We start from the raw sequence: 26230 nt of genomic DNA, 5'->3' as shown, positions 1-26230 counted from the left end.
CATGTTTAACCTTCCAGGAGGACTTGCCTTTGAATCCTTATCACAAGCTGGGAGTTCAAGCCTGGAACCCCATAACAAAGGAGCACCCTCCTCATAGAAATATAATTTCTAGAATTAGGCTACTAGTAATTCCATTTCTATGGCCATTCTCTCATGCATGAAAAACCCTCTTCTCCTTCCAGGCCATGCTATCTGTTTACTTTCCTTCCACAGAAAGTGAGAGGCCAGACAGAGCGTCGGGATCTCTTTCAGCTGGTCAACGCCACTCGTGTAAACGGCAATTAGCCTATTATAGCAACTGACATTCAAGATGTGGTAATCGTGTAGTGGGACTCCATAAAAATCACCCTCCGGGTTCTCTTCCCAAACAAAGCCTAATCTACACATGCTTTGACTACTACGCACTGGCATTATTTGAACTCAAGAGATAAAGGGTTTCTTCTGAGCGGGCTATTTAAATAACTCCTTCCTTTAGAAAGACGAGGGCTCTAGAGTGCGGACAGACATCTGTTAATGCCTCAAGCGCACACACATACACACACAAACGTTGTGCTTGTAAATATACCACCCCCCCCCCCCAAAGGGTTAATGACTACATCCGGGGGTCATTGTCCACTTCCAGGTATGACCCTAACTAACACAGAGCTGGCAGATACAAAAAAATACAATCTCTCTTCACTGGTTTGAATGGGGGAAAAAAGCCCATGAAGAATCCAGCCAGTCAGAGCCGTAGCTGCCTAATCCTTACCCGAGACCCTAACAAGCAGCACCTAGCCTAGCGCCTGACTGACAGCGAGACCTGCGATAACAAGCAGCACTGTGGCATTTATTAGAACAGAGCTACGGTCTGTCTGCACCTAATGAACAACTAGTGACCAGCAGGAGGCTTGGTGGTGAATGCAGTCAGTCTCCATGGAGAACGTCCATAGGGAAAGAAATATAACACACAGGAGGAGGAAGAAGAGAGGAGAGGCAGAAACGAGCGAGAGTGACAAGGAGGGAGAGTGACATAGAAAGAGGAGAGAGAGACTGGTAGGAGGGCGAGAGAGAGAGAGAGAGGGAGATTATGCACTGCAGTAGACAATCTGTGACCTGCAGGTTGCTTTGCTAAAAGCTTGTTAAACCGCCAAGCCCATGGCTGGCGGTGTCCGAAAGTCAGAGGCTCTCTTTATGGCGTGTGCAGTTAGCAGTAAGCTAGCGCTATCGTGAGAGGAGGTAGTTAGAGTAGGGTGGGTGGCTATGGGTCATGGGGGTAGTGTAGGGTAACTTGGGTGAGCCATCTTGCCCAGTCTCTAATCCGTGTAGACACATTGCATTCACTTCTTACACGGTCAATATTATCCCACCCCAAAACAGGGGAGAGAGGGGAGAAAAAAAAGACACACACGAAAAAGCTCACACACGCATGGGCTCGTACACACAGTACGGCTTACATCATTGACAGGAGTGGAAAGCAAGAGACAGAGGGCAAACAGTGCCTCAGACATTCCTTGTCCGTCTGTTGCTCTGCTCCCGCTCAAAAACTTGAGTTAACCTGAGAGAACCAATACCACATAAAGCACTTGACTTGCTATGCTGTCATTTCGTCTTTCTTAAGGATATTCACTGATGCCAGTCATTGTACCTCACAGTACAGTTAAGTCTTCAGTGGTCTTACAGTCCACTTCTGTAAGACCATTGGGTACCACTGTACAATCAAAAGAAATGTCTCCTCTCCCCAGGATTGGGGAAAACAAACGTGAACCCTGAAAGTCAATGATTTCTCTGAAGGACAAAAAGCCTGAGTGTCTCTTTGTTAAACAACAAAGTAGTGCAGGTAGATGTGAGTTTATCTGTAAACTCAGCGAGCCACGGATCCATACGGTGATCAATACTGCCACCACTCTGGCCTGGCCTCCTTCCCATCTCTCTCCCACAGGCACATTTACAAGGTGGCTTTTATTGGCCCTGAACGGATGGATGGCTACGGCTTTTCCCGGTGCCGGACCTGGCTGGGAGGAAAGGATTGGAGGTGACTGGGTGAGAGCAATTGGCTTGAGTGGGCTAGAATGGCTGGATTCGAGATGCAGTGTTTCAATAGCGAAGATTTTACTCTTATTATCGGTTCTGTGTGGTGTTTAGTGTGTCACTTTTTGTCTTAAGAGATAATGACAACAGCAAATGGACTGCTAGGTTGGCACCTGTTGGCGGCCATTTTGTAGGCTAACGCTAGCACATGCTAATGCTAAACAAACAACCGGCAGGAGCAAGCTGGCTTCATAATTGATGTTTGTTGGTGAGGATTTGTTTGTCGAATGTAATTGGGTTTGAGAAATTAGTTCATAAAGGTTACAAGTCTACAGCAACGAAGTGGGAGTTCAAAAACTGACCCCACAAGCTAAGCAAATGGTTGTGGTGGTAAAGGAAAGGAGGGGGAGTTGGGTGGACGGATGTCTCTTCGCGCTCTTCAGAACCTTCAACTTTTATTGCCCTCCTGGGATCATAATAAGAAACAAATTGATGGTCTTTGAGACACTGGAGGGGAGGGGCTGTTACTGCAGGAAGTTGACACAAATCAAACTCTCCCTAAAACCAGACTGTGTGCCCTGGAGCTATTCCCGGAGTGCGGGGGACAGCTTTGTAGCTTGGTGAGTGTGTGTGTGTGTTGACATTTACCACAAAATCCAGGAAACAGAATCTGTTCATCTGGCTCTGTTGCTAGTAGCTCACTTTGCCACATGTTCCTTTTTCAACATGCATAACAGCATAAATAATGCATCCACAACAGGGCTTTCTGGTTAATTTTTTTAAAAGTATATAAAGCCTTTATAATCCTAATTGGAATACAAAGACACAGCTAAGAAGAGCTACAGACGAGCATTGACAGTATATCTAGGACTAGCTTTTGAACAATTGATCGGTGGTTGATCTGAGATTCCAAAACGGTCACCACTCGTAATAAACTGAATGATGAACACTGAAATGAACCCAGTTGAAGTGCTCCTTTGGAAATTTCAGTAAGTAATCTAGATGCTATGGCTCCTTCCCGTTTCAAAGCAGTGCCACGCTTGGGTTGACGCGGAGAGCTTATAGGTGGATTTGTTACCTTTTCATTCCGGGGCGCAGTTTGGACTCCATCATCAAATTAATGGCGGAGAGTAGTCATTTACGGGTGCATTAGCTGATCTTTATGTCCTCATAAAGATTGAGTAAACTGTCTGGGACTGTGCTAGAATTAAAACCAGCAGACCTTGCTGATCTATGGAACTGGATCAGCTCACCACATACTGCTGGGTAAATATGCTCAGTACTTTGAGAACCGTTTGACAGATAGTTCTTCCATAATGCTAGGACATTCTATACCCCCAAAAAGGCCATCAAGTTCTGATGCATAAAGCTTTGCTTTAGTCCTCCAAACAAACAACGTGACAAAGTTCAGTCAAGCAGCTCGAAGTACCTTAAACTACATCCATATGTGAACAAACACAAGCTGCATAAGCTGGCTGGGGGAACCTTTGTTACAGTTTGACCAAAATAAGACCAGGCTCAGGAGTTTTCGCAAAAAATGTCTCACAAAAGAGAACAGAGCGCTTGACTAATTCTGTCTTCACATACACTGACGGTTAATCTACCTCAGACTGCATAAATATAACGAGGCAAGAATCATAAAGAACCTGATAGTACAGACTGTGCAAAATAAAAAAGTATTTTGTCAAAATACTTTTATTTTGCGCCTGTGCCCAAAAAATCCAATGTTTTTCCTATAGACGCCCAATAAGAGACAACATCCTGGGAGGAAGAAAGTCAATTTCAAGGTTTCCAATGAAAACAGACGCTCACTGATAGCCTGGCTGTGGGACAATAGAGTAAACCTACCTGCCTGTACAATCCTATTTACGCAGTTCAGCAAGATAAAATAAGGCAAGAAATGTGTATTCTAATGGTCTGAATGTAAACCTAAATGAGACCATGAATCATAACAAGCCATAACACGATTCATAAGACACAATCATTTTTGCAATATAACATAACATGCGACATATGTGCCAATTTCGCTCTGGTATCGGTGTGTCAATGTGTGTGAACGCACACTCGCTGCAACACATTACGGCTAATTAACTTCACCTCGGACCACTAAACATTTTACTCGCATACCAATTAAAGCCTGTCTGCTTGACTCATTCCCAGAGGCACCTGATGAACCTAAATGTAAAGTTAAATGTAAACCTTGAGTGAAACAATAAGAAGCAAAAGGTGGCTCACGAGGTTTCAACATGTAAAGTTTTTAGTGAAGACCTCAGCTCTATTGCGTCTAAGCTCGTAGAAAGTGACAGAGTTCTTTCTGCACACAGCCCTCTCTGGAACACCAAGTCTACCATTTGGAATACTGCCCCCCCCAGGGTTGGGAATTGGGAAATTCCTCGGCCCCGTTAAACATCTTTTGATACGCACAGGAAACCCTAGATTCTTTGTCAGCTCGGAAACCCAATATGCTGGGAAATGGGCTTCACCTGCGAGTCATTTTTGTGAGGAGGGAAACTGAAAGATTTGCCGCAGCACGGCAGGTTTCTTCCCTCAAGTCACAGTGGAAATAGGAAGCTGTAACAGAGGCAAGGCTGAACAGAAACGAGCACAGGGTGGTTTTAAGTGCTTAGGCCTGTATAAAAACAGGTCTAATGTTCTATAACCCCAAAGTCTCTTGCTATAACAAAAAAAACTAATTGAGTTCAGAAGCATCAGTAATCTAGAATTCCCACATCCAGGAGCAACGTCCTTACTTGACTACCATATATAAAGTCCACTATCCACACAAATAACACTGGCCCAGTCAAAATGGTGCCCGTGTAAACATGAACGGTAGGTCTCTCCAGAGGGCAGATCTGTGAGAGGAGGGATGTTGCTTGTTCAACACGAGTGGGGAGAGAGGGGAAGGGGCTTAGAAAAGTCTCAATCCTCAGCAAACCACTGACCCCCTAATTGATATCGTCTGAAGTGGAAAAGTACCACGCCATGTTCGCAAATTCACCATTTTGACCGGCTCTGACTTGTCTGAATGTCGTTGGAGACACTCTGTTCTTTCGCCCTGCCTTTGTACCTGCTTAGCGTTCATTTCACACATCCCTGACTAACTCAGCAACACGCACTTCATCACAAAAAAACTTTTCACTAAAAAGGTCTGGAACAGACCTTTTCCAAGGCCACATATCATGCAGCAAAATTACTATGAGGATGATAGTGGAATAGCGGTTGACAAAATGTAATCTATTCAGGTTATAGGCACTGAATTACTCCTCCAGCCAGTTAATCATTGGCCTTATAAATCATGGCTCATATCACCTAAAAGAGAGGTTGATGAGGGGAGGGGGAAAGTGAGAGAATGTTAAAAAAGGAGAGCGCACAAAAGAGAAAGCACGAGGGGGCATTTCAAAGCCTCAGGTAAGAGCAATTACTGCAGCCAACACACACACACACACACACGCACACACACACACACACACACACAATTCCAACGGCGTCATCAGTTTCACCTTTAATTAATAGCCGGACCAAAACTGGCTCACACGGTAACCTCTACTGAAGCACTTTTGGCTAGAGGCACATTAAAGCAAGATGAGGCCATTTCAGTCATGGGGAAAATGAGCAGGCCTGCCCCGCGGTCGGCTCCATATAATCACGCTGAAGAAAATTAACACTTTCCCAAGAGCTCATTCTCCAAGTCCGAGTAACTCTACCATGACTCATTGATCTTAATATAACACAGACCGGATTTCCATTCCTGTAGTAAAATCCCTGGTGGCCGTGTGGAGGAAAATGTTTAAATGTCCTTATGGCCTCGAAAGAGTTAGATTCCACCTTTCTGACTTCACCTGCAGCATATTAATAATATCTTAGATTTTTAGCCTACAGGTGGAAGAGAGGCCGGCTTTTTCTAGAAAAAGGAAATTAATACTTTTGCTCCCAGTATGCTTGACTATTCTCGATGGGGCCTGTGCACATTAGGGAGAGTATGAAGGATGGATATTGCAGGAAACAGGCCTTGGGTTCTGTTCAAAGCGCTCATCTCTTTGGTTTGATATGCAACACTCGGGTACGATTGGATTCTTCCTGAACACAGGGCTGGCTTACAGCGTGTGGTCCAGATTCGTACCGTTCCGCCGGGAGCTGTCAGTGACTGAAAGGCATTCCTCCCTGATGAAAAGCTATCGGAGGAGGAGGAATGCTGAGAGGATCTGCCAAGTCCTCTTCTTGGAGAGAGAAAACAGGCCTTTTTCCTTATATCTTTAATACGAGCCAGAGGGAGGGAATGGAGGAGGGTGGAGACTTTTCACCAAAGATGTACCCCCCGATTACTGCATTGTTTGAATAAGAAGAGCAATGTATAATTTGACATGGACAATGAGTGAACCAAATCCTCCTTACAGTATTCAGTTTCGTATTACAAGGACTCGATTCAAGGTTTTCGCAATGAAAACAAGTTACGTAAAAACAGCAACAAAAACCTGGTTCACGGGGGAAGCTGCCCGGCAGACCTACACTGCCTTGGCACAAAAACCTAGAGGCATGCAGAGAGGCAAACAAATGAAGCGGCATGTGTTCTCACACATGCACACAGACACAGGGAAACATGCTCCCTCGCATGTCCCAGCCACACCCCCCCGACCCCCCTCTGACCCCTCTATTAGTCGGGGTGTTTCAGGTGCTCTGCAGGGCTCAACAGCAGGAGATGAATGCATCCTTTCAGTCCACAGCCTGTCTGCCATCTCCACCATTCCTCTACAAACACAGGTGCTGCTAGCTAGCTACCCCCTGGATGAGTAAATTGGGGGAGGGGGGAGGGGGTTCATCCCTCTGCTACGGCATATATAAGCAGTCAAGGGGACCATATGGTATCACCCGGACCCATGTTCTGCACTGCTGACTGCACTTTGTAAACAAAGCGTGGGCATGTGCGTGAGAAATTCATTGTACAATATGTATTTTGATGCGTGCCCCCCCCCATACTGCCCACACAGTAATACAGATTTTTATATTTATTTTCATTGCCTCTCCCACTCCAAAAGGCATACAAAACATTTCAAAACTGTAGATGAATCTAATACCTTCTCAAGGGTGACCTATTTGTATTGTGGGGCTGTATCCCCGTTCGGAGCCTTTTCAACATGCTTGGAAAGAATTTCAGGCACAAAGGCGACCAAAGAAGTCACCAGTCACCTCAACCCATGTGCTTCAGCGTAAGCCAGCTATACTAAACCACTATGCTAACTAGCAATACCTCTGATCCATGCCACTGTTGCCATTGTGTCACAAGGCACTTCTCATTCACACTTCAAACAGTCTGCTATCCCCTTCAGCGTGTCAGGATAAAGGCATGGCTTCAATCAGCATCACTCAAAGCCTTTGTGTTTCATTCCCCGGGCCCCTAAAAGAGCTATGGCATCCAGGGAGGGGGGGCGTGATGGATAAATTAGCTTCTGGTTCAAAGTTTAATTTAATCCAGATTCTAAGCCTCGGCTAGAGTGGTGAAAAAAGTTGTTGTGTGGTGAGCCTTTGTCCGGCTTCCATCCAGGCTTTTAACCCTTTTCTTAACAGGAAACTCATGAGTATTTCAGAGCCAGCTCATTAACCCCATGCAGCCAGGAAGGGCTGTGACATGAAAGAGCTCCTAGGAGTGGGGGGGGGTTCAAAGGTGACCTGACCACAATGTCATGTTGTCTTTCTCACAACATAAAGCAGAAAAGTGGCTCGTTGGGAGGGGGCTTTCGTTGTCTCTTCATAGCCAAGGCGCAATGTGCCTTTTGAGGATTTGTTGTCATTTTATTTGATAATTTATCCAATTTTACAGGCATGGACAGGCAAGTTGAGTTGTCGTAAGATTATTTCCCAAATGTGTTAGGTCATAGTATTTAGAGTTTGCAATCTTATTCCTTTCATTTACAGGAAGAAAACTTTAAGAACGGACCAGTGGGATGCGAAAATGTTCATGCTCTTTCACCCACACTCAAGCTCATTTATACATATGGCCTTTTCCCCACCCACTTATCTATTTGTGCAGAAAAAAATATGACCTGCCAAATTCCTCCAAAGCTCAGTTCATCTCTCACTGCTCCACTGCTGCAAATGGGCCCTTATCTGGATAGATATGGGCCATGTGTATGGGGGGGTGATTTCACCGCTTCACTGGCTGATCTGCTTCTGTCTTAACAGTGCAGCAATTGAATTCCCATCCAACCCTTCCCTTAAGAGGATTTGTGTTCACGGGAGTCAGGAGGGCACTACACTCTGGTGGTGGGGGGTGGGGGTGACAGTAGGAAGAGGGTGGACTGTGAGAGATAGGGACGGGGGGAAAAAGAGAGAGAGAGATTGGCCCAGATGAAAGAAATAACGACGAGGGAGAGAGGTAGTGGAGATGGAGTTGCCATAGCGGTGATGACTTGTTCCTCTGAGAGCAGTGTGGACCTGTTTATCTGTTAGTGTACCTGAGGGCATGACGATGCGGACTATGATGCTGACAATGAAGAGGAAAATGAATGTTGAGAGGTTGATGAAGGGAGCGACACACAGCCAGTACCGGCAGGGGGAGGAAGAGAGAAGCAGGTGGTGATCCCTGATCCCATTATCCAAAGCTAATCCAGCAGAGAACAAAACCAACGCTAGCACAAGATAAAATAAAATGACTGGAGCACCAACCCGGGTCTCAGCACAACCTGCAGGGACTGTGATCCAGGACTAGGAGGGTTAGCCATTTTTTTTTGGGGGGGGGTAGCCATGCCCCGTCGCTTCGTTCAAACACTGATTCAGAGACGGGTCTAAAGTTTCACACTGGGGCAGTTAGCCCTCACCGCAACCTACATACACTGTCCGCACTACGGAGGTAAGATCGAAACAATAACAGCCCTAAAGGCATGCTCAAACCAAGTGGCAACATATGAAGAGTGGGAAGCCAAGAGTCATCTAATAGCCAATTAATGAGACAAGGCCCTGGGAGCTGGGCTAGTTACCTTATAGGTTTGCACAGTCACATACTATTCAACAGTGCATCATGAAGACATATTGAAACATTGACCTTAACCTCAGACTCTCATAGAACAAAGCTGCTCTGAATGATGCCACAGCTTTAAATATGTGGCCTCTTCCTGTTTTGTTAACAAGAAGGTGCGTGGGGGACACACACACACACACACTTACAGTACATACTAACCTTTCACACAGTCACACAATTACTGGGAGGATTATCAGTTTAGGAAGTGACATATGCTGAAGATTAGCTGCTATAGCCGGCGTTCGGGGAGCGATTCAGGCCTCGTACACAGGAAGAGATCAAACACTACTCTACAGAGAGGAAGCCAGTTGAGTTTGTGTGTGTGTGTGTGTGTGTGTGTGTGTGTGACGCTTGACAGAATACCACCGCTCCATCCGATTTGGTTTCCATGTTTGTTGAAACAAACCACTCCACAACAAAGGGGAAATCATTTTCCACTCCATGTTTTATGCATGCCAGCTGCTGGGATTGCATTCCTAGCTAATTAACAGAAAAACAAATGTAGCCACAGTTAGCTCACAAAGCAAGGGTAAACAACTCACACGGTTCTGGACAATATCATCTCCAGCACATTATGTAGACAACTTTTGTAAAACAGCTGTAACAGACCAGAATTGTCCGGTCTCTGTTTTCTGTATTCCGCGCAATAAAGTTATGAAGTCAAAAAACCCATAGGCATATAAGCTACCCTCTGAATATAAATATCAGGGCTTTTACAAAAAGCGGGTTTGCTTGGTTTCTATGGAGCTTTTGTCTGACTGTTCAAAGCAGCGCTCTAGCCCTGAGCTCATATTTGAGAAAGAGGAGGCAATTCATATTCCATTCTGTGGAAACAGAAATAGGTCCTTTACCAGTACCACATCTTGGCTGCTTTCTCCATCATTAATGATTGTGTGGCAGAAGGAGCATCTTCCCCCCCTCTGGACCCTTGGAGAAGCCAACTTTATCAACACAGAAAACACACTTTTGACCAAGAGGCACACACACAAGACCAGAATCTCCTAAATGTACTGTTTTGTCCTCCGTCAGGAACTAGCAATTGTGATCGCTGACAAAACTGTGAAGCTAAATGAGCCATGAGGCTTCAACTGTCTCTGCAGGACATCCTGGGTCTGGAGTCAGGGCAGTCGGCCCTCATTCCAGCCAGCCACTGAATCACTTGATTTAAAAAAATGATCATCAAAGTCATCAAGCCTCCCTCCTCCGTTACGCCAGGCTAACAAGTTTACGCATAGCATGAAAATGCCCAGATTCAAATAGCAATGACCTTGGCCCTGTCTCTCCGAAATCAGGGATAGGGAAAAAAAACGGGGAGCCGATTATAACAGAGATATGATATACACACACTATCAAAAGGTGACAGATTTGGAAATGCACTTTCACATGACGTCATGGGGGGGGAACTGTGCGACTGTGGAACGCCACCCATTTGACTCTTGTTTGTTTGGAGGCTCTCCTTGAAATGTTCCTCCCATTAGGACTGTGCAGTCGCCTCAAAAGGACAGCGAGAAATGAGCGTGTCAGTGGCATTTGCATTTCAAATCAAAATGGATTCCATCCGACACGGTTCCCTAAAGCCTCCTCCCCTGTTGAATAAGAGTGCCCTCGTTGTTTCTCTCTGTTATGGGAGCGCTACGGGACACTGGACATGGCTATCTGGCTGCGCCAGGTTTACAGTTGGTGTTTAGCACATAGATGGGTGTTAACAGAATGCATTAGTAAAGATTAACAGGCTCGCAGGACCGGTGCATTAATGCGTCTGAGCACGCCAAAGACTTGGTTGAGGTCCATTTTGACCTGCGCTAATTAAAAGATCCACCGAATCTCTTTCGGTCTCGTCTGGCCGGGCTTTACATCTGACCTGTACTATGTTTATCCCATGCCATTGATTACTGTTGGTTTGCCTTTTGCTGAATGACGCGTTGTCGGTCTTTGATGATGTGTTGTCAGAGTTTAGGGCTTTGGACAGTGTGCCTGCCACCGCTGCCCTGGAGAACCAAACTACAGAATATTTTGAAAGAGTCTTCAAATCAAATCGTTATTTGTCACATACACATGGTTAGCAGATGTTAATGCGAGTGTAGCGAAAGGCTTGTGCTTCTAGTTCCTTTCAATCATGACATCATGGTTGTCTTCTAGATCCAAATTAGAAGACGGAGGAAGCTGTATTCTAAACACGGCTAGGATTAAGGATAATAATGTAGCTATTTTAAAAAAGGTGAAAATGTCTTTGTACAAGTGAACCGAATCTGAATTGGAGGCAATTTCCCTACATGCTAGAAGGAGAGCAAAATAGTTTTAAAAAAATAGCTGTGCCTTAGAGAGCAATTATTGGTTTGAAAAGGATTTCCCTACGGTAAGGTGTAACTCGACAGAGAACTAAAGTACTTCCTGTTTTTATAAAACTGTTTCTATGACAACCACTACTCTGCTGAATATTCATGAGTGCGCCATCAGGGACTTTAAATGCAGTACCATTGAATAAAAGAGAAAGGTTTACACATGACCACAGCATTCGAATGAGAGGTGTTATTTTGACATTTCTATCCATTTCATTACGGAAGATCCTCAAATGCCTTTGGAATCTGGGAGATTTCTCATGAAAACATTACGAGATTATAAGGTATAATTTGTGGTCCCTAACACACCCTGATTAGAGTGCAAGATGTACACCCGGCAGCTGATTCAGTGTTGCATAGAATCAAGCCATGGAAAAATAATGGAAACACCAGACATTAAAGTACATTCTTCTGCTTTGTGGAGCACAGTACAGGTTTCAATTAGGAGCTTTTAAGAACTGATAAAACGGGCTCGTAAATATGAGTGAGCACAGATGTGTTAAATGCACCGTGTCGTTTTCCAGAGCAATCTTGGGAGAGAGATGGAAAAAGTTAAACTGACGTCATGCCTTCATATATCCCCCATTCTTTGGATAACACCCCACAGATGGAGCACATTCCCACTCAGATCCTTGTCTATACAGCAGAACAGAGCCAAAAAGGGACAAGGAGAGGCCTCCATGCAACGTTTGATTTAGCAGGCAGCAGATATACAAACGGCAGACCAACAAGCTTGACCACAAACTATGAAACCGTGAACCAACAAAGATCTCTGTAAATTCTGAATTCTGGTGTGGCGTGCGTGTGCCCAAGTCTGAGCAAGGAGTTGGAGAGTGTTGTTCAATTGTTGTTTCAGTTGTGACTGAATTCACTTCAGAGTAATTCCGTGGCACCTAAAATATGATTTGAGTGTGAAAGGAGGCCCAGATTAAAGAATGTCCACCCAAATGTATTCCTCTTTACTGAACCTGGAAAACCAAGGAGATGTGGCAACAGTAAAAACACAATTTTACACAATCACAGAGTGCATTTGTTAAGTATTCGGACCCCTCGACTTTTTACACATTTTGTTACTTTATAGCCTTATTCAAAAATGGATTGGAAAAAAAACTAAATCTACACACACACACACACACACACACACACACACACCCCCCATAATGACAAAGCAAAAAATGTTTTAGAAATGTTTGCACATTAAAAATAAACAACTGAAATATCACATTGCCATAAGTATTCAGACCCTTTACTCAGTACTTTGTTGAAGCACCTTTGGCAGCGATTACAGCCTTGAATCTTCTTTGGGTATGACGCTACAAGCTTGGCACATTTGTATTTGGGGAGTTCCTTGCAGATCCTCTCAAGCCCTGTCAGGTTGGATGGGGAGGGTCGCTGCACAGTTTATTCATGTCTCTCCCTATGCTTCACCATAGGGATGGTGCCAGGTTTCTTCCAGACGTGACACTTGGCATTCAGGCTAAAGATTTCAATCTTGGTTTCATCAGACCAGATAATGTTGTTTCTCATGGTCTGGGTTCATTAGGTGCCTTTTGGCAAACTCCAAGCGTGCCGTCATGTGCCTTTTACTCAGGGTTGGCTTCCATCTGGCCACTCTAACATAAAGGCCTGATTGGTGGAGTCCTGCAGAGATGGTTGTCCTGGAAGGATCTCCCATCTCCACAGAGGAACTCTGTCAGAGTGACCATCGGGTTCTTGACCAAGGCCCTTCTCCCCCGATTGCTCAGTCTGGCCAGGCGGCCAGCTCTAGGAAGAGTCTTGGTGGTTCCAAACTTCTTCCATTTAAGATTCATGGAGGCCACGATGTTCTTGAGGACCTTCAAGGCTGCAGAAATGCTTAGGTACCCTTCCCCAGAATCCTGTCTCGGAGCTCTACAGACAACTCCTTCGACCTCATGGCTTGGATTTAGTCTGACATGCACTGTCAACTGTGGGACCTTATATAGACAGATGTGTGCCTTTCCAAATGTCCAATCAATTGAATTTACCACAGGTGGAATCCAATTAAGTTTTAGAAACATGTCAAGGATGATCAATGGAAACAAGGATGCACCTGAGCTCAATTTAGAATCTCATAGCAAATACTTAAGTTATTTTTTATTTATTTAAAAAAAAAAAACTTTTCGCTTTGTCATTATGGGTTAGTGTGTGTAGATTCATGAGGAAAATGTTTTATTCAATCAATTCTAGAATAAGGATATAACGTAACAAAATGTGGAAAAGGTCAAGGGGTTTGAATACTTTCCGAATGCACTGTACATTTTTACCTCACTCAACACAAATGTGTTTTTACTCATCTAAAATCATTGGCAGATCATTTAGCTATTTAAAAAATGTATTTATACATTTTATATATGTATTTATCATTTCAAGATATTTTACCTTAAGGCTTGCTCAGATTTCACTACTTGCAGTGAAGTATCTAATGCATTGGATGACAGTAAGGGCTCTATTTAATCTGTATCGCTGAAGCGTTACAGATTGAAAGATAGACATGTCTAAGGTCATTTCTGATTGAGCCGACACATGCAGCGTTTACCGCTAACGCGGGAACATTGAAATTTAAAGGCAATCACACTGCAATGCTGAACATCCGCGATATGGATTGAATAAAGCCCTGAGTCTAAATAGCTTTCAAAACAACATGAGATAATAGCATGCAATCGATTGTTGGATCATACATTTTTCATTTCAATGAGGGAAAGCACAAATAGCTTTTTGACACAATATTGCCGTTATTACTCTTGGCAACCCAGATTTCTTGGGGATAGTATCAGGCAGATCTGTGATGCTGTGCTCAAGCCAAACACTTAACTCTCTTACTGTCCTAACTAGCCCAATCCAGTACCATCCTGCTCGGCACATGGGGGGGGCAGACCCAAGTCAGACGGACTCACGCGTTCCCCCGCAGTAAAGCACCAGATAGAGGGAGATTTGTTCGCCAAAAGGGAAACCAAATTCACACTGTTCTCTTCCATGAAAAAGTGTCACCAGGCTGCATGCAGGGTAGTAAATTGAACAAGCAAAGAAAATAGGGTTTTCCCCTCTTCTCTTCGTCACAACCACAGAACCTCCACCGCAATCCGCTGAAGGAACTTTCCATTTGCTATGCTAATCAAGAGAGCGCGGAGAGACTGCTTTATAAACAAAAGCTGCTATGAGTTACTGTTTTCAACAAAAACTTGACATCCATGTTGAGAAAGATGAGGGGTCACTAGTTTGTCAAATTGTGGCTTCTTACTGCCCCTGCCACATGCATGGTGGAAGGCGCCAAAGTTAAACCACTGTCCATGTGCTGCCTCTCCCCAATGTGTTTTCCCCATTCCTAGAAGGCTGGACTGACTGTCTTTTGGAAACACACAACCTCAGCCTCATGAAAGAATCCCTTCCAACCAGCCAAGAGGCGTGAGGGGGAGAAGCTGTTCCTTTCAAACAAACACACATACGTCCTGCAGATGTTCGTGACGCCGACACAAACACTCGCTTCTTGAGTGTCCACAAAGCAGAGTGTGTTGCTGCATCGCTCTGTTCTTTAAAAAAACTTTTGCCTTCATTCTTTTCAGCTGTCTTAAAGGGAATATTCATGCAACTGTTCTCAGCGCAACTCAAATAGACAGCGGTAATGACAAGCAGAATCTTAGCTTCAGGGTTGCGTCGACAAACCAGGGCTGCGTCGCTGATGACGAAGCAAGAGCACAAGGGATGGACGCCTTCCTTCAGAGGCCCAAGGAGCCTCGGCCTGTAGAATCCATTAGAGATTACATAATGTTTGTCAGATAGGGAGCAAATGAATACACCCCCGGAAGGAGTATGAAGTAGATTCTGCACACAGCAATGACTATTCCCACTGGTCACTTTAATAATGTTGACATACTTTTTTACCCACTTCACATGTATATAGTATATTCTAGTAATGGCTCATCTTATATAACCACTGCTGTACACACCTTTTCTATTCACATACAGCCCATACACACCATTCACATACTATGTATATTCCAGGCTCTGGTCTGGAAGCTAAATTCCTGCAATTCTATCCATTTTGCCATGGGGTTTTGTAGTGTGTAATTAAATACTGTATTCTATTATTACTACAGTATATTGCATTTTAGTTACACTGCTTACACACACAACATATGGATTTATTTCCTGGATTCTTCGAAAATACTGTATCTACTGCTGTACATATCATTCTTAGTATATATATTGTGTAAATTGATATGGTGTATATATGTAAAGATATGCAATCTAGTATTCCAGTTAGTATAGTATTACACTTAGTGCTATTTAGGTGAATAAAATTTGTTCCGACATTTCAAAATCTCTTGTAAAAAAAGATATTATTATTATTTGTGTACTTGTTGACATTTTACTGCATTGTTAGGAGCTAGTAACATAAGCATTTAGCTGCACCCGCTATAACATCTGCTAAACTGTGTACGCGACCAATAAACGTTGATTTGATTTGTGCTAGGTTTATAAAAACACGGTCCACAAACTTAGCCCTGGTTTCTATGTGGCTGTATGTACCTAAAAGGCTTGCTCCCAGATAAAGACTAGAATGTTCAAGATGGGATGGGAGGCTAAGGAAAGTGAATATTCTGTAAAACTGCAGACACACATTTTTATTTATTTATCATGCCTTAAATTAGAGATGATGCTCTTCTTAAATAGCTTACTTTTATAAAAGAAGGATGGATAAAGGCCTCCTCTACTCACCTTAAAAGAGCCTGGTTCTAAAATTGCACAAAAGGCAGGGTGTACAAATATTCCGGTCAAAATTTTAAAAAAAGAAAGTTGCAAGAATCTACAGGAATATCGATAAAGTTCTTCAAAAATTGTATAACTAGGAAATAAAAAAAGGCCTGGCATCTGTGGTTCTGAGCCTGCTAGCGAATGCAGTTTGTGTATCGATGTTGTTACCCTCTTCTTTATGCCGAAGCCAAACAGCCTCAGGTGATGAGCTGTCAGGGGTGTGGGGTGATGCAGCGGTCAGCTAGCAGCTTGTGCTACTCAGGCACAACATTACTTAAATCAGTGAAAAAAAAAAAAAAAAAAAAAAAAACGCCAACAAATGAAGCTCTGATGTGCTGTGTAGTACATCTCCCCTGACCCCCTTGATTTCGTGTTATTTAAGGGCACGGGATAATAAAGCACACAATACACATTCATAAGCACATCAAAAACATCTCTTTACAGCTACATAGCATTATTACAACTTAATGTAAGTATTCATGCATTTATGGTGTGCTTATAGATGTGTAATGCTTCATGATATACAATTTGTAAACAATCACCTATTTTGTTGGAAGCAAAGTCCCTCTAAGTGTATAGAATGGCATTTCAGTGGTTCCCCACTCATTGTCCGTGAGTGTCCCAAGATTCCAAGGCCAAGGCCATTTCGGAGTTATTCCTTTGAGGTCCTGCATTGCATGACACTAAGGGCTCTACTTAATCTGTATCGCTGAAGCGTTGCAAGATAGAAATGTAAAAAGGTCATTTCTGATTGAGCCGACACATCCAGCGTTTACCGCGGGAACATTGCCTTTAAATTTCTATCACGCTGCAATGCTGAACATCCGCGATATGGAGTGAATAAAGCCCGGAGTCTAAATACATTTCAAAACATCAACATGAGATAATAGCATGCAATCGATTGTTGGATCATACATTTCAGTGTAACTAAAAAAGTAGTGCGCAATACACTGAAAAGGGTGGTGTGAAGCGAATCTTGCCCTGGAGGCAGCTCTCCAGAGTGGCCACTAGCTGGCACAGTCATAAAGTCATAAAACCTTATTTGAAACCTAACCCTAAACCTTAACCACACTGCTAACCCTAAAGCCTAACACTAACCTTACATTTAGACCAAAAAGCTCATTTTGGTTTTCATGAATTTTTTACGATATCTGACTCGTTTCAAGAAACTAGGTGTATGTCGTGTGTCACTACTTCACAGGAGAGCCATTTGAAAGTAAATAGTTTATCTAAATATGTTTTTTGGAAGAAATGCCTTCTGGAACATGTGAACGTTCATGTGCTTTAATAACAAACGTGTATGCCATTTGTAAATACGATCTCAATTGTCAAATTATGAGCCTAGTTGGTTTAGCTACGGAAAAAATACAGGAACCTTCCCGTTAACCATGATTGGCTGAGATAATTGATGGGCTGGACATGCCGAGAGATGAGTTTGGATTGGTCTGCCATATAACATGAGCTGCTCAGTATGTGTAGGTAATCCTTTCTAACGCAGCTTTTCTGAAAGAGATCACGAAGAACTGCAAAAGTGTTACTAATCCTCTCCACTTTCTGGAGGACCGAGGTTTGAAATCAGCGGAATGTCCGGTGGAAGCAGAGTTTGATCGCTTAGGAGAAAATTGTGGCATTTGACTGCAAATATGTGGAGGGAGTCATAAGAGAACACACAGAAGGATGTTGTATAAAACACCTGTCTTCGGATTACATCTTCAAACTAAGGGCAACTATGGCATCCGTGACAGAGAGGGAAAAGCGTTCATCCATGTATACAGGTAAGAGAGTCTAGCTCACTACAATTTGTCAAAAAGTAGTTTTCATTGAAGTTAAAGAGCACTGTTAGCAAACTAGCTAATATTAGCTGGTTGGCTCGTTAGCTAACGTTATGTGTATGATCTGTGTAGTAATATTATTCGTATATCAGAGCCATTTGTATTGCTAGTTATAGCTTGAACCTAGTTGGTTAGATTTAGCTACCTGGAGATTCATGCATTATGAGTTGGGATTTTGGTTAATTGTTTAACTAGCTAGCCACTATACAAGTAACCATTTCACTGTACCTTTTACACCTGTGCATGTTTTTGACATATACTAAATACATTTTTTTGTGTTAATACTTTTTCATAATGACAACAAGTTTGATGTCAGACGAGAATAGAATGTTCAAAGGGCCTCCCGAGTGGCGCAGAGGTCTAAGGCACATCACAGTGCTCGAGGCGTCACTACAGATCCGGGCTCTATCCTGGGCTGTGTCACAGCCGTCCCCGACCGGGTGACCCATTAGGCAGTGCACAATTGGCCCAGCGTCGTCTGGATTAGGGGAGGGTTTGGCCAGCCGAGATGGCCTTGTCCCATTGCGCTCTAGCGACTCCTGTGGCGGGCCGGGTGCATGCAAGCTGACACGGTCGCCAGTTGGACGATGTTTCCTCTGACACATTGGCGCGGCTGGCTTCCGGGTTAAGCAAACAGTGTATCAAGTAGCAGTGCAGCTTGGCAGGTTGCACCGACGGGACAAGACTGTAGCTACCGATTTGGATAGCATGAAATTGGGGAGAAAAAGGGGTAAAAAGTAATTTAAAAAATATATTTATAAAACAATTGAAAATTCATGATGTCAGTGTGACAACTGTCTAGAGACATGTCAATAGACGTACCATGAACAAGCCTTTAGTCTTGAAATATTTGGTTGTTTAGTACACTACTGTACTCATTCTGTTTAGCACATGGCCTCACATGTGAATCCTTAAAGAGATGGGTGGGGCCCAGGCTTAAGAGGGTGTGAACGATGCTGAATGGATGTAGACAAAGAGCTCTCTAGTAGGTGTAACAAAACATTCAAGGGCCATTTTCTCAAAAGTGGGGTTACAAGTTAATCAACATTCAAAAGCAGAATTACTTACCTAAGGTATGATATAACATTTTCTAGCTCTGAGTCTCTAGTTTTTTTCAGAAATAGCATTTCAAATTTTACTACACAAGACTGTAGCAAGCCGGTCGGTCACTTATAGCCAGCCGGCACATCTAGCGGAAATCTCTAAGTTCTACGTCCAGGGCAAGATTCATGACAATAAACGTCAACCTTCTAATTAACACATAGATTTTTCTGGTGGTTATCAGCCAAACCACTTGATTGCCATGTCAACATTGAGAATCAATGCCACGTGACGAGTTTCATTGAGGCGGATATCTACACCCCTCACTGCAAGAAGGGAAATACAGATAGAGAGAGAAGTGATAGATTGATAGGGGAGGGGGGTTATGATAGTCAACCATACATGGTTCTATAGAAATTAATGTGTGTGTAACGTCTGCTTCCTACTCACACCCTCAAACACCTAGATCCCCTGAATGCAGCTCACGCTCCAGATCCCAATCACCTGAATTCTAATCACCTGTTCACACACCTGTATGTCATTATCACACACTATTTAGTTCAGTTCTTTGCACCCCATCACGGAGTTAGTTTTTTTTTTGTGACACACGTCTTTCGGAGCTCTGTGTTTTCCCGTAATTTACTCCTCATGTTTATGATAGTGAGGTAGGCAAAAACTAACGACGCCGTTTGCCTATTCCCTGCCTGTACTTTAGCCTATCGGATTTCCTGTTCCTGTATTGTCTGATCTCCCGGACTAGGTTACTAGCCTGTTCCCTGCCTGTACTGTTGCCATTTCGGACCCCTGTGTATGACCTTCCGCCTGCCCCTGGAACCAGCTACATGTCTCCTCATGTGGTCCTTTGTGATAAAAACCTGCTGCGCCCTGCGCTTGAAACCAGCGCTCTGTCTCCCCTCGTGTTCATTACAGTGTGAGCAGTTGGGCCTGTAGTTGTCATGCCCACACAACCATGGATCACAACATTGTTTGAAACAACAAAAATGCACAGTAACATGACCACTTGTGTTTTTTGTGAGATTTGAGCTTCTCCCCAATCATATCCAATAGAGTGAGACTTCTCCCCAATCACATCCAAGGGAGTGACACCTTTGAGTCAAGCAGACATAAGGGCTTCAGGTTAAGGCTCGTCTATTAAAAAACGTGCAGTCTGGGAGTGACCTCATGCCAAATTATGACTCATTAAAAACACTGATGTCTGAATCAGCTAATTGGACAACCATTCATAGAGGAGCGGAACCAAGTGACAAGTCTGTAAGCCACAGAGAAAACAGCTTGGAATAAGAGTTCAGTTACAGCACCAACTACATGAGACACAAAAGCTCACTGATATCCATGCTGGCATTTTAGCCAATGTATGGGATAAACAGTGTGCCCCAATTGAATGACTAAACATGATGATATAGAAACAACATAATCGCATAATAATCCGTTTGGACTTTATCATTTAAAGTATACTATACATATTTCTAATAGGTTGGACAATAATGCTGCTTTTCGACTAACACCAGTGTTACGAGTGTATACACCTTTATATAGGGAAATTATTTTCATAGCAAATGGTGACAGTGAAGAGCAGAATCAACCTCTGCATAATCAAAACAGTTGCTTTCTGAAGTGTTAAAGTTCACAATTAGCCATTGTTATGTAAACGAAAGCTGAAAAGTACCAGTGGCCTGGCGTTTGGCCCCTTAGTGAGAGGTCCACCAGAGCCAATGGCATAGTGACTCGGGTGAGGCCCGTGTAGATGGAGACAGAAACGTCTGAGCCTTTTAGGAAACACTGGGGGGGTACATCCTGTAATGGAAATGCATCAAACAACTTATTCAGCCCTCACTAAAGTGAATGTAAACATCACAGTATCTTGTTGGGTTGCCTGGAGTTGTCTGACTCTGATAACCAAGCAGTAAACCGTGCTGAGCCACACAACATAGCATAGGGATAGGACTATAGCTAGGTTACTTTCCCGGTTAAGTTTATGAACAAGGTCCATAGCCGCGGGTCAGTAGTGTTGGGGGTGGGCGGTGGGCAGTTCAGCTTAGCCTATTGTATGGCAAAGTGGGGTGTGTCGAAATACACCCACCAGTTGAAGCTCATTTACTGTACTTCTACACATTTTTAAAACACAAAAAAAATCCTATTTGGAGAACAGCAAAAACAAACAAAAACGTCCCCCGGTCATTATCACCACAATATTATGTTTATATTAGGTTTAAAGGGTCTGTGGAATGTCGTCTACAATGTACGACTCAACCTCATCATACACAGGCTACATTTACTAATTTAGCCTACTTATGGAACAGTGCATACATATACCGTGCAACATGAAACAGATGCATAACACACACTAGCAAGGCCCACTTCAAATGCCGACATCAATGTGAAGGTAACCAGAGCGAAAAACAGCTGGCGGCAAAATGAAAACTATGCCAGATGCATTGAAATAAAAAGGCATACATCTAAGGAATTACTTAGGCTTTCAATAGACAAGGACGCATAAAGACAAAGAAACTCGACCAAGAAATCGACACATTAAGGACGCACCCGTGATACAACGCCTCGGTACAGGCAGGCGTAGTGGAGCTCCGTGGAGTGTTGCTGAATGAACAGCGTCTCTGTCTAGTAGGCAGCTGGAATTAGGCTATTCAGTTTGTGGGCAATTAGACATTTTCTGGGCACAGTTGAGTAGCCTACAATGCTTATCTGAAAATCATAACTGGCACGCAGACCTTTTAGAAATTGTAGGATCAATTGTAAATTGCCACTCCTATGAAAAAGGATGCAGACCCCGTGCTATAGGCTATATGAAGTCACCCTCGTGGAACGGTGCATGCAGTGTACTATGACAGTGTCATTGTTTCGTGCGCTACCCACCAAAAGTGTTCCTTATGTGTGCACCCAGCTCATTTTTTGTATTTGCCTGTCTGCATTATTCACCAGGTAAGGGAAACATTCTGCCAATATTGAAGCATTGCATCAATGAATGAGGCTGCACTGAGAATATTGAAACATTTTTGAGCAACCTAGTAGCCAACATTGGAAATGTTTCACCGGGCCAGCTTGTCTCTGTCTGATATTGTGTTGCCTACGCAGCATCTGGGTGCTCATTATATACACACACAAAAAAACAGCCCTACATCCACACTATATCTAAATAACTTTGTAATATTTTATGATTTGCCAACAAGATTGATTTGTTAGAATATCAAATGTTTTAATTCAGGAAGATGGACAAGCAAGACTGATATAGTGTGAGGTAGAAATGTATTACACCAGAAACAGGTAGATTACAGGTAGGGATGCAGGTACACTACAGGTAGGGATGCAGGTGGACTACAGGTAGGGATGCAGGTGGACTACAGGTAGGGCTGCAGGTTAGCTACAGGTAGGGCTGCAGGTAGGCTACAGGTAGGCTACAGGCGGGGATGCAGGTGGACTACAGGCGGGGATGCAGGTGGACTACAGGCGGGGATGCAGGTGGACTACAGGCGGGGATGCAGGTAGGCTGCAGGGCGGGGATGCAGGTAGGCTACAGGTGGGGATGCAGGTAGGCTACAGGTGGGGATGCAGGTAGGCTACAGGTGGGGATGCAGGTAGGCTACAGGTGGGGATGCAGGTAGGCTACAGGTGGGGATGCAGGTAGGCTAGGCAGGTGGGGATGCAGGTAGGCTACAGGTGGGGATGCAGGTAGGCTACAGGTGGGGATGCAGGTAGGCTACAGGTAGGTATGCAGGTAGGCTACAGGTAGGGATGCAGGTAGGCTACAGGTAGGGATGCAGGTAGGCTACAGGTAGGGATGCAGGTAGGCTACAGGTAGGGATGCAGGTAGGCTACAGGTAGGGATGCAGGTTTGGATGCAGGAAGAGGATGATGATGATGTTGGCATACAGCAAAAAGTTAGCCCAACTAGGTAATCATTAAGGTTATCTCAATTATCATTCTGTCAATGCATGACAATGCAAATGTGTTATAGCCTACAATTGTTGTCTTTGATGCCAAAAACATGACATGTATTTTGGGGAAATGCTCTAAATAGAAAATTGTTCAGTTGTTTATTTTCATACCAATAGACCTACACTAAACCAAAATTGCACTAGCCTACTAGGAGACTAAATAAAAAATAACAATTAGGCTTACAGCTATCACAGCCTGTATTGTAATAGAAATAAAACAGCTTTTGGTTTCGAATGGTCACCAAAAAGGAGGGATCCCCACCTCCCAATTCCCAATTAAAGCAACCCCTGGCTATACGATTACAACAGGGCTTACAAGGCCAAGTTCAAATGCCAAAACCAAATTCAAAGCAATCAGTGCAATGCCTAAACAGCTGACAGGCAAAGCAAATGTCACTCTCTATGCCCTCTGCTTTCTAAAAGTGACAGAAAAGGTGCACTACTTTTGCAATACTTTCATGAAAAAATGACCCCCCCCATTTGTATGTATATATAAATATATAGTACCAGTCAAAAGTTTGGACACACCTACTCATTCAAAGGTTTTTCTTTACTTTCACTGTTTTCTAAATTGCAGAAAAAGAGTGAAGAACTCCAAACTATGAAATCTACATATTTAAAGATTCTTCAATGTAACCACCCTTTGCCTTGATGACAGCTTTGCACACTCTTGGCATTCTCTCAACCAGCTTCACATGGAATTCTTTTCCAACAGTCTTGAAGGAGTTCCCACATATGCTGAGCACTTTTTGGCTGCTTTTCCTTCACTCTACGGTCCAGCTCACCCCAAACCATTTCAATTGGGTTGAGATTGTGTGATTGTGGAAGCCAAGTCATCTGATGCAGCACTCCATCACTCTCCTTATTGGTCAAATAGCCCTTACAAAGCCTGGAGGTGTGTTGGGTCATTGCCCTGTTGAAAAACAAATGATAGTCCCACTAAGCCCAAACCAGATGTGATGGTGTATCGCTGCAGAATGCTGTGGTAGCCATGCTTGTGTGCCTTGAATTCTAAATAAATCATTGACAGTGTCACCAGCAAAGCACCCCCCCCATCACACCACCTCCTCCATGCCTCACGGTGAGAACCACACATGCAGAGATCATCCGTTCACCTATTCTGCATCTCACAAAGACATGGCGGTTGGAATCAAATATCTCAAATTCATCAAACCAAAGGACAGATTTTCACCAGTCTAATGTCCATTGCTTGTGTTTCTTGACCCAAGCAAGTCTCTTCTTTTTATTGGTGTCCTTTAGTAGTGGTTTCTTTGCAGCAATTTCACCATGAAGGCTTGATTCACACAGTCTCCTCTGAACAGTTGATGTTGAAATGTGTTGGTTACTTGAATTCTGTGAAGCATTTATTTGGGCTGCGATTTCTGAGGCTGGTAACTCTAAGGAACTTATCCTCTGCAGCAGAGGTAACTTCCTTTCCAGTGGAGGTCCTCATGAGAGCCAGTTTCATCATAGTGCTTGATGGATTTTGCAACTGCACTTGAAGAAATTTTCCATGTTCTTGAAATGTTCTGTGTTGACTGACCATGTCTTAAAGTAATGATGGACTGTTGTTTCTCTTTGCTTATTTGAGCTGTTCTTTCCATAATATGGACTTTGTATTTTACAAAATAGGGCTATCTTCTGTATACCACCCCTACCTTGTCACAACAAAACACAAATTCCACAAATTAACTTTTAACACCTATTAATTGACGACCTCATGAAGCTGGTTGAGAGAATGCCAAGAGTGCAAAGCTGCCAAGGTAAAGGGAGGGTACTTTGAAGAATCTCAAACAATGTATTTTGATGTTTTTTAACACTTTCCTGGTTACTAAATGATTCCATGTGTTATTTCATAGTATTGATGTCTTCACTATTATTCTACAATGTAGAAAATAGTAAAAATAAAGAACCCTGCAATGAGTTGTTGTATCCAAACTTTTGAATGGTACTAATATATATATACACATATATACATACATACATACACACCTTATTTTCAGGGGGTGCGGCAGAATCATCCGCACCCCTACTTCCCATAGCTATGAATAGGCTAGGCAATTTGGATAGGCTACATGCAGCAAAAGTGTTTATTTGCATTTCACAATAAGATAGAATTAATGGCCAATTCATAGGTTAACGACAAAAGCCGCATAAATGGAACCAGACTGGGTTTTATATTACCCCCAAAGACCAAATGATAACAGATAGCTTATAAGCACTGATTTGTAAAACTATGCTAGTTGACATTTCCATACAGAAAGGGTTCCTCTATTTTTGACCAGCAACCTTCCACGTACATCGAAATGATAGTTTAGGAGATAAAATACTAAGTACTGACATTAAACTAAAACTCTAAAAACAATGTGTATCAATCAAAGCAAACTCTGAACGCTGAAACATTGTCAACATCGACAAACTTGACGTGCAAGTACAGTAACGTTATGGTTCCCAGACCAAAAAAAACAAACAATTTTAAATAATATTGACTATAGTTTAAAAAAAATACCTCTGGCCGAAACTGAATTGACATTGCTCTTAAGTTATAATATGATAGGCTACAACGTGTCAAATTCAGGACAAGAATAGGCTACATTTACAATTGCTCCGAGTACTCTAACGTTACAATGCAACAATCAAGAAAGAGTGGAGTGGTCAAAGATTCGAAGTTGTTCGCTTTCCCAGCTACCTCCTCAAACAAATCGACATGGATCGCTTTTAAAACTTACCCTTTCCCCCGAGAGAAAGGCTGTTATGCCGAGGGTCAAAATTATCCAAATGTTCCTCATTATTCCTTCAATAAAATGTGTCGATACGGCAAAAACATACAAAATCTTTCTCCTTCTCTCCCTTTCGTCTTCTGTTTGTGACTAACCCCCTGTCCCCTTTGCACCCTCGCGTTTCTCTACTCTAGAATGGAATCCCACCGGATACGTGTTGCGTTTTGTTATTCCTCCACGCACTTTTTCGTACAAAAAAAAATGTAGTTCGAGTCAAATTGCTGCGTAGGACACTTGACTTGGATGTTTCACAGTTGAATCCGGACTCAACTATACCCTGTATTCACTTGAGTATAGTAGAAACGCAAGTCAGATGTTCCGCTATAACGCGCTAAGATTCGGCCATGTCACAGGTTACACCGCATTGCTGTATGCAGAGAGAGTCGGCAAGAAAATACAGGTCATATGAGGGAGAGCACGTCCAATGATTGACAGTAACTCCGACCATATGGGAGCATTGTTCAAGCCAAGAGCT

General features: G+C 43.2%; 1 protein-coding gene across 1 annotated transcript in view; it reads right to left on the bottom strand.

The window, feature by feature from the left end:
* The window catches only part of sdc2 (syndecan 2), a 33645-nt gene extending 7493 nt beyond the window's left edge, over positions 1-26152 (bottom strand). Inside the window, exon 1 of the mRNA XM_024441790.2 lies at positions 25705-26152. Coding sequence (XP_024297558.1) covers positions 25705-25764 — 60 coding nt within the window. The 5' untranslated portion in view covers positions 25765-26152. The remainder of the gene's footprint in view (positions 1-25704) is intronic.
* Between the last annotated feature and the right edge of the window lie 78 nt (positions 26153-26230).

The sequence above is a fragment of the Oncorhynchus tshawytscha genome, linkage group LG13, assembly GCF_018296145.1.
Source record: "Oncorhynchus tshawytscha isolate Ot180627B linkage group LG13, Otsh_v2.0, whole genome shotgun sequence".
In the NCBI taxonomy this organism is placed as follows: Eukaryota; Metazoa; Chordata; class Actinopteri; order Salmoniformes; family Salmonidae; genus Oncorhynchus; species Oncorhynchus tshawytscha.
This window is presented reverse-complemented; position numbering and strand designations above follow the sequence as displayed.